The sequence below is a fragment of the Manacus vitellinus genome, unplaced genomic scaffold (assembly GCF_001715985.3).
Source record: "Manacus vitellinus isolate BGI_N305 unplaced genomic scaffold, ASM171598v3 scaffold_23_pilon, whole genome shotgun sequence".
In the NCBI taxonomy this organism is placed as follows: domain Eukaryota; kingdom Metazoa; phylum Chordata; class Aves; order Passeriformes; family Pipridae; genus Manacus; species Manacus vitellinus.
The window spans coordinates 7,531,044-7,540,618 of NW_021939718.1; the positions used below are offsets into that span (position 1 = coordinate 7,531,044).

The following is a 9,575-nucleotide window of genomic DNA, read 5'->3' on the forward strand; positions in this document are numbered from 1 at the left end:
AAACATGATAATTGACTGATTTATGCTTTGTCATGATTCCCATTATAGTCTAATTCCATATAATAAGTGAATAAATAAAACTGATTAATCAAATGCTGGGTTAAAAAAGTATCCCAGTGGGTATTATAAATCTACAGTTTATTACACTGCATGGCTGTCTTATTCCGAGTCGGTTGTTTTATTCTATGTTTGAACTTTTTTTGGCAATAGAGAAATTTGTGCAAACATTAACAAAACCAGTAAGCAAATCCCAAGGGCCACAAGTTCATGTCTTGCGAGGAGGGCACAGAGGCTTGACATCAGAAGCTCAAAACCAGGCACTGCTCACACACTGGCTGTAGGGATTTTACTGATTTCTGATGGCCATGAGATTTTGTCAGACACACCAATATGAATCTTGCAGTGAAATTTGATGAATTAGACAGGGTTTAGTGATTCTCACTGGAGCAGGATCTGACTGCATCACTTCAAAGCCATTCAGTCAAGTTTCCTGTGTCAATACTGTTCTGCATTCATTTCCTTCATGTGAAACAGTGATTTAAAGACTTCCAGGGCTCACCTATTCCTCTGCAGGGCTTTGTCTGCTCATGCCATTCCTTACAGTAATGAGGACTGGTTACATACTATGTCCTGGTGCACTGAGAAAAAATGAAGCCTTGGTCCAGAGAGCGATGCTCTGAGTGGAGTTAGCAGAGCCTGACATTTCCTGCCGAGGTCCGAAAAGGGGGGGAGACCGTGGCACAGCACGAGTCCGGGACACGACAACGGGATGCAGGTAGAATGCTTTATTCAGGAGTGCACCTGGTCTTTCATCAGCTCGGGAGGGGAAAGGGCCAGAACATAGGGCGGAGCATGAGACAGACAAGTGGGGGGACAAACCAAGATAGGGAAAGGGCAAAAGAGGGAGGAACGTGGGAGGAACCGGGGGAGAAGGGGTGAATGGGCGAATGGAGGCTGTCCTCTCTCTGCAGCTTCTCCAGCCGATTGGCAGAGAAACAGAGGAGCAGGGAGGTGGACAGGCCGGGATATGCCCGGAAGATACAAATTCTGGGGGAACATACAATGTGTGTATACATAATAACTATAAAGTCTGCATCATAAAGTCCGTTCAATTGCTGTACATCTTTTTCCATTTCTGAAATTTTCCCCATTCTTATTCCTGGTCCTTCACAATTTCCAGTGCATGGAAAGACAGGAGCCATCAAGTTGCTCCCTATGTGTATCTTTCTAATATTTACCTAAATGGACTGTTTAACTTCAGTCATATTTAATAGGACAACATCTGCAAGTGTATTTCTGCTTAAATGGTCAAAAATGGCTGATGATTTTATGCATCTCAACTTCTTAGCGTTTATGAAATAAAAACCCTCTATTTAAGAAAATGAAAATGGTTGATTTTTTTTTTTTTTTTTGTTAATTTGGTCGGAATTCAGCACAAACCCTTGCACCTGTAAATGCAGAAAAGAGATAAAAAGTTAATGTTCAGCTCATGGCTGTACACACTGTGGATCTCTATGTCTGACTGCAACTTTAGGAACTCCAAGGGCACAACAGGACAAAAATTGACAACTATCACAAACAACTGCAATGCAGCTGATCTGACCACTAACAGAGGGATGTAGTCCCTCTCCCCAAAATCAATGTTGCCTGGAATTTATTATAGTATTGCAGGCATTAATTTCCCCCTGATTTATATGGAAAACCAATAAAACTATAAAAGAATGTTCTTTAAGACCAAATGGCTGAAAATGAAATTACAGGAAACGAAAAAGAAAGGAACACTGAAGTTTCATTAGAGAGAATATATTTTTTCTGTATTCTGAACTTAGGTTGTCCTAGTTAGGACAGCTGAGATCAGTTCATCATGGTGGGTGTAACCCAAAACTGTATTCTATAGCCTTCCATGTCATTTCCCAGAAACTAGACTATTGTTGTCAATAGACTATTCGCACCCTCTGCCCATAGAGCCTGACTCCTCAGGCTATAAACTAGGTGTTAAGAGGCCTGTGAGATAGAAGGATGTTTCTGTCCTCACACCCTTTGTGAACTCCCCGCCCTGAGGAGAATACCAAGCATTCCTGCCTGAACTGGAGGATATATAATCTTGGAGTTTTGGAACATTTTTCAACCCACTCGTGGGATCCAGAGGACGGCTGCATCTCATCGCTCTCAACCAGACTTAGACCACCACTGGACTGCGATCACCAGTTCTGGCCAGACTGCAGCAGCTCTCCCACCAGCAGGTTCTTCCCCTCTTCCTTTACTTTGGACTCAAACAGGGCCCAAGGAACACCACTTTGTTCAGGTCCCAGGGTACTGGGTTATACATTTGGGTTTTTGTGGGTTGAGACCAATTGTTTGTTTGTATTATTGTACTTACTGTATTATTTTAATAAATTGTTATTCTGACTTATAATCTCTCCTTTGGGTTGGGTTCATTCCCCCTGCTGGTTAACTTTTAAACCAGCACATTTTGGCGCCCAAACGTCGGGCAGAGAGAGAAGTCAGAATCACAATTTCATTTGAAGCATTTGTCTATTTGAATATAGAAACTCCCTGATCACCATGTTGTTTGATGCACTCACATGGATGTTGTATTTGAACCTGTTCATATTTCCACAGATGGGGTATTATTTGCCTGTTTTGATGCTCTCTTTAAGACCAGGGAGAGGGATCCAAATTGCTTTATTAGTATATTATGTTTATGTCATTCTAACATCAGAAGCAATGAGTTTCATTGTAAATGTGTATTCAGTCCTGTTTGCCTGTCCTGGTTTGGGTTGCTACCTCTGGGGCCTCATTAAAAATCGTACCCAGCTTTTTGGGGGAACAGGGGTGGATGTTTCCAGCCTCCCACCTCCTTCTTCCCCTTCAGACCTGCTACAACAGTTTTTGAAAATATTGAGTTCCCTTTTGATGTTAAGGACAGCATAATGTTATTGTTAGTGTTGCTCTGTCTGCTCTGTACTGTGTACACCATGTTTGGGGTCAGAAAAGTGCCTTTTAGGGAGGTTGGTTGGACACCTGCCCTGGGAGCAGATAATGCTGAGTGGCATGGGAAGTGGGAGGACATCAGCCAGTATTTGGAAAAGTTTTCTCCTCCAATGATCTGGAAATTCACCCCTGAACAACTGCAGGATCCTGTTAGCATGATAAGACTGGTGAAGGAAAAATGCTCTGGCAGCTCCAGAGATGGCCAGCTCACAGCAACCTGCTGGGCCCTGGCCACTGCCTACCGGGCACTGCTTGACATGATACAGCACTGTCAGGGCGAGGAGAGAAGGACCAAATCCGCAGACACCACGTCCACCCAAACCACAGCTGAGTCAGAGGGAGAAAGAAATGAACCAACCAGCACCGTGTCCACACAAACCATCGAGGAGCCAGAAGAACAAGCAAAACCAATAGCAGTCGCCCCTGTCCAGAAAAGGAAATCAAAGACTAAATCAGTTCGCATAGCAAATGATGACGAAGAGGCGGGACCTTCACATCCACCGGAGGAGACAGAGCCAGAAATAATCACTCGGTCCCTATCCCTGGGTGAGCTATGTGAGCTCCGGAGAGAGTTCACACGACAGGCGAACGAGTCCATTCTGACCTGGCTGCTCCGAATCTGGGATGCCGCAGCTAACGATACGATCCTAGATGGGAGTGAAGCCAGACAGCTGGGATCCCTGTCTCGAGATGTAGTCATTGATCAGGGGATTGGAAGGAGGCAGGAAACTCTCAGCCTCTGGCGGCGACTGTTGTCCAGTGTGAGGGAGAGATACCTTTGTAAGGAGGACCTCCACGTACAGCAAGGACAGTGGAACACGATGGAACAAGGTATCCGGTGCTTAAGGGAGTTAGCTGTACTGGAGATAATCTTTTCAGAGGATGAAAGATTCCCTAAGAGTCCAGATGGCGTGCAGTGCACCTCCCAAATGTGGTTAAAGTTTGCACGACTCGGGCCAGAAATGTATTCCCGCTACTTAGCAACGCTGCAATGGAGGGAGGGAGAGGACAAGGTGGGAGCATTGGTTAGCAAACTCAGAATTTATGAAGACACTGTCACCGCCCCATTACGAGCCCACGTCTCATCTGTGGAAACCAAACTGGCTGAACACGTCCGAAGCCTGGAAGAGAAAATTGAAGAGGGACACCAGAAGCTAAGAGAAGAGATTAAGGAAGGGATTTTCCATATCTCGCCAGGACAAACAAGAGTCTCTGCTATCAGGAGCCAGCGCCCCCCAGCTAAGGAGAGAAGGTACACTCCACGTAGCGATCTATGGTTTTACCTTCGTGAGCATGGAGAAGATATGAGGAAGTGGGATGGGAAACCCACCTCTTCCTTAGCAGCCCGGGTACGTGAACTGAAAAGAGGAACAAATACCATAAAGAACTCTTCAAGGGTAAACGTTGCTCCAGTCTCTCGTGGGCAAGACTCCAGACGGTACAGGAATGATGATACGTCTGATCCTCTTGAAGGGACCTCCAGGTCATACCCACAAGAAGAGCACAATGAGTACCATGACCAGGACTAGGGGTGCCCTGCCTCTAGCCAGGTAGAGGAGAGGGACAATCGAGTCTATTGAACTGTGTGGATTCGGTGGCCTGGCACATCAGAGCCACAAAGATATAAGGCTTTAGTGGACACTGGCGCACAATGTACATTAATGCCATCAAGATACGTAGGGGCAGAATCCATCTCCATTTCTGGGGTGACAGGGGGATCCCAACAGCTGACTGTACTGGAAGCTGAAGTGAGCCTGACTGGGAAGGAATGGCACAGACACCCCATTGTGACTGGTCCAGAGGCCCCGTGTATCCTTGGCATAGATTACCTGAGGAGTGGGTATTTCAAAGACCCAAAAGGACTTCGTTGGGCTTTTGGCATAGCTGCTGTGGAGACGGAGGAAATTAGACAGTTGAACACCTTGCCTGGTCTCTCAGAGGACCCCTCTGCTGTGGGACTGCTGAAGGTTGAAGAACAATTGGTACCGATAGCCACAGCAACAGTGCACCGTCGGCAATACCGCACCGACCGAGACTCTGTGACCCCTATACAAAAGATGATCCGTGAACTGGAGACCCAGGGGGTGGTCAGCAAGACTCGCTCACCCTTTAATAGCCCTATATGGCCAGTGCGTAAGTCCAGCGGAGAGTGGAGGCTGACGGTGGATTACCGTGGACTCAATGAAGTCACACCACCCCTGAGTGCTGCTGTGCCGGACATGCTGGAGCTCCAGTACGAGCTGGAGTCCAAGGAAGCCAAGTGGTATGCCACCATTGACATAGCCAATGCCTTTTTCTCCATTCCTTTGGCAGCGGAGTGCAGGCCACAATTTGCTTTCACTTGGAGAGGTGTGCAGTACACCTGGAATCGACTGCCTCAGGGGTGGAAACACAGTCCCAGCATTTGCCATGGACTGATCCAGACTGCACTGGAAAAGGGTGAGGCTCCAGAGCACCTACAGTACATTGATGACATCATTGTATGGGGGAACACAGCGGGCGAAGTCTTCGAGAAAGGAGAGAAGATAATCCAGATTTTCCTAAGAGCCGGTTTTGCCATTAAACGGAGTAAGGTCAAGGGACCTGCTCAGGAAATTCAGTTCCTAGGAGTGAAGTGGCAAGATGGACGCCGCCTAATTCCAATGGAGGTGATTAACAAAATAGCAGCCATGTCCCCACCAACCAGCAAGAAGGAAACACAGGCTTTCCTAGGCGCTGTGGGCTTTTGGAGGATGCATATCCCCGAGTATAGTCAGATTGTAAGCCCTCTCTACCTTGTGACACGGAAGAAAAATGATTTCCAGTGGGGCCCCGAACAACAACAAGCCTTTGAACAAATTAAACAGGAGATTGCCCATGCAGTAGCCCTTGGGCCAGTAAGGACAGGACAGGACGTGAAGAACGTGCTCTACACCGCAGCCGGGGAGAATGGCCCTTCTTGGAGCCTCTGGCAGAAAGTGCCTGGGGAGACCCGAGGACGACCGCTGGGATTCTGGAGTCGGGGATACAAAGATCTGAAGCCAGCTATACACCAACTGAGAAAGAGATCCTGGCTGCCTATGAAGGAGTTCGAGCTGCCTCAGAAGTAATCGGCACCGAAGCGCAGCTCCTCCTGGCACCCCGACTACCAGTGCTGGGCTGGATGTTCAAGGGAAGAGTTCCTTCCACATCATGCCACCGATGCCACGTGGAGTAAGTGGATCGCTCTGATCACGCAGCGAACCCGGATAGGGAATCCTAATCGCCCTGGGATTCTGGAAATTATCACCAATTGGCCCGAAGGTGAGAGTTTCAGACTATCCTCTGAAGAAGAGGAGGAGAAGGTGACACGGGCTGAGGAGGCCCCACCATATGACAAGCTACCCGCAGATGAAAGGCGATATGTGCTCTTCACGGATGGCTCCTGCCGCATTGTAGGGACAAACCGAAAATGGAAGGCAGCTGTATGGAGTCCCACACGGCGAGTTGCAGAAGCGACCGAAGGACAAGGTGGGTCAAGTCAGCTTGCAGAGCTTAAAGCCGTTCAGTTGGCTTTGGATATAGCTGAACGAGAGAAGTGGCCAAGACTCTATCTCTACACTGACTCATGGATGGTGGCCAATGCTCTGTGGGGAGGGCTGGAGCGATGGAAAAAGGCCAACTGGCAGCGCCAAGGGAAACCCATCTGGGCGGCGGAGATGTGGCAGGACATCGCTGGCCGGGTAGAGAAGCTGAGTGTGAAGGTCCGTCACGTAGACGCTCATGTAGGCAAGAAACGGGCTAATGAGGAGCATCGTAACAACGAGCAGGCGGACCAAGCTGCCAGGATTAAAGTCTCTCAGGTAGATCTGGATTGGCAGCACAAAGGAGAATTATTTCTGGCTCGATGGGCCCATGACGCCTCCGGTCACCAGGGGAGAGATGCAACATACAGATGGGCTCGTGACCGAGGGGTGGACTTAACCAAGGACATTGTCTCACAGGTCATCCATGACTGTGAGACATGTGCTGCCATCAAGCAGGCCAAGCGGGTGAAGCCTCTATGGTATGGTGGACGGTGGTCAAAGTACAGGTATGGGGAAGCCTGGCAAGTTGACTACATCACACTCCCCAAAACCCGCCAAGGCAAGCACTACGTACTGACCATGGTAGAAGGAAGCACTGGATGGTTGGAGACATACCCCGTGCCTCATGCCACTGCCCGGAATACCATCCTGGGCCTTGAAAAACAAGTCCTGTGGCGACACGGCACCCCGGAGAGAATTGAGTCTGATAATGGGACCCATTTCAAGAATGGCCTCGTAGACACCTGGGCCAAAGAGCACGGCATTGAGTGGGTGTATCATATCCCCTACCATGCACCAGCTGCTGGAAAAGTTGAGCGGTGCAACGGACTGCTGAAAACCACTCTGAAGGCACTGTGTGGGGAGACTCTCAAACACTGGGAGCTGCATTTAGCAAAGGCCACCTGGTTGGTCAACACCCGAGGTTCCATCAATCGAGCTGGCCCTGCCCAATCAGAACTTTTGCATACTGTAGATGGAGATAAAGTCCCCGTGGTACATATGAGAGGAATGTTAGGGAAGACTGTTTGGATTAGTCCCACCTCAAGCAAAGGCAAACCCATCCGAGGGATTGTTTTTGCTCAGGGACCTGGTTCCACATGGTGGGTAATGCAAAAAGATGGGGAGACACGTTGTGTACCACAAGGGGACCTAATTTTGAGTGAGAATGGTCTGTAATGTTTCATTGTATATATATAGATAGATAGATAGATAGATAGATAGATAGATGTATATAGTTTTAAAGGGATATAGTTTTTAAAGGGGGTTAATTTGGGCATGACATGGATGGCATAGAATAAGGGGTGGATAATGTCCTAGTTAGGACAGCTGAGATCAGTTCATCATGGTGGGTGTAACCCAAAACTGTATTCTATAGCCTTCCATGTCATTTCCCAGAAACTAGACTATTGTTGTCAATAGACTATTGGCACCCTCTGCCCATAGAGCCTGACTCCTCAGGCTATAAACTAGGTGTTAAGAGGCCTGTGAGATAGGAGGATGTTTCTGTCCTCACACCCTTTGTGAACTCCCCGCCCTGAGGAGAATACCAAGCATTCCTGCCTGAACTGGAGGATATATAATCTTGGAGTTTTGGAACATTTTTCAACCCACTCGTGGGATCCAGAGGACGGCTGCATCTCATCGCTCTCAACCAGACTTAGACCACCACTGGACTGCGATCACCAGTTCTGCCCAGACTGCAGCAGCTCTCCCACCAGCAGGTTCTTCCCCTCTCCCTTTACTTTGGACTCAAACAGGGCCCAAGGAACACCACTTTGTTCAGGCCCCAGGGTACTGGGTTACACATTTGGGTTTTTGTGGGTTGAGACCAATTGTTTGTTTGTATTATTGTACTTACTGTATTATTTTAATAAATTGTTATTCTGACTTATAATCTCTCCTTTGAGTTGGGTTCATTCCCCCTGCTGGTTAACTTTTAAACCAGCACATAGGTGTAAATGTAGGAGAGTCTAAAGATGGCATCAGATGTGCCACTAAGTCACCAGCAGCAGAACCAGATCACACTGGAGCAGGTCCCAGCATTCTCTGCCCTTTCTTGAAAAGTGGGGTTGTTTCACCCCTGTGAGTTCACTACACATGCTCAACCTCCTCAACCAACAGCCTGTGGCAGCCGGATCATCCACATAGCATTTTTCCTCTGTTCTGACTGAATTAACCTATGCCTCCATCAAGAATAATTGTGCATAAATATTTAAAGGGCGGTTTCCATGACAACCTGAACGCATGACTTCAGATTTTGCCTTCTGCAAGCACATTTTGTCAGTAGAACTGTGTTACTGAAGTACCTCTTCGGGGAAGTGGAATAAACAGGCAAGTGTTTAGGGTGACACTGTAGTAGTGTCTGCACCCTTTTTAGACAGCTCTGAGCACGAGCCTGATCTGAGAACTGGATCTTCATCACTACCACGGTCTCAATGAACACATCAGGAAACTGATTTATAGTAAGAATGGTGTTTCACATGAAAATAAAGCATTGCCATTTATTTCATTGCTCTTTACAGAACTTGCTCTGGGTACTTTCTTGAGGGACTCCGAAATTGTACTTAATGAGGAAACTACCCCACATTGACATCAGCTTTCACAGGGGTTGGTTGGGGTAACTCAGTTTCTCAAGTGTCATTTTCTGAAGTAGAATAACCTGTAATTTTATTTTGTTGGTGGGGGAACAACTTGAACTGACAAGGGCACATTTCACCTCCTAAACCAATATATTCCTTTGGACACAGCTACCGTCTCTAGCTTAATGAAAGGAAACCAAAATGAGATAAACATGAGATGAGATCTTCATGAATACAAAAAGCATTTCATGAAGCATGAATCAATTATGTTGGCCAAGTCTTAAAATGTTTGGTTGTTGGTGTTTAAAATTGTGTTCCCCTCATCAATGGGGTTTTGGAGGAACTTCAGAATAACCAGAGGTTTTATGTTTCTCCTCACCAATTTAATACTGGCATTGATGAAATCAACAAGAGCCATACCTGACTTCGGTTGTCCCTCTCAGGATCCATCTCATAG

The 9,575-nt window shown here is 47.3% G+C and overlaps 1 protein-coding gene across 1 annotated transcript; it reads left to right on the forward strand.

The window, feature by feature from the left end:
* Positions 1 to 4,645: 4,645 nt before the first annotated feature.
* Positions 4,646 to 7,811, forward strand: LOC115307487. The gene is made up of 4 exons (XM_029959933.1): positions 4,646 to 4,670; positions 4,819 to 5,343; positions 6,226 to 7,730; positions 7,761 to 7,811. The coding sequence occupies exons 1-3, from the start codon at positions 4,646 to 4,648 to the stop codon at positions 7,713 to 7,715; spliced, it is 2,040 nt and encodes a 679-aa protein (XP_029815793.1). The 3' UTR covers positions 7,716 to 7,730; positions 7,761 to 7,811.
* Positions 7,812 to 9,575: the final 1,764 nt, after the last annotated feature.

Bases quoted from the DNA above. Each gene is read 5' to 3' on its own strand.
- LOC115307487 (XM_029959933.1), top strand. From the start codon at position 4,646: ATGTACATTAATGCCATCAAGATAC. The intron at 4,671-4,818 runs GTAGGGGCAGAA...TCCTTGGCATAG, and splicing joins CATTAATGCCATCAAGATAC to ATTACCTGAGGAGTGGGTAT. The intron at 5,344-6,225 runs GTGTGCAGTACA...GAACCCGGATAG, and splicing joins ATTTGCTTTCACTTGGAGAG to GGAATCCTAATCGCCCTGGG.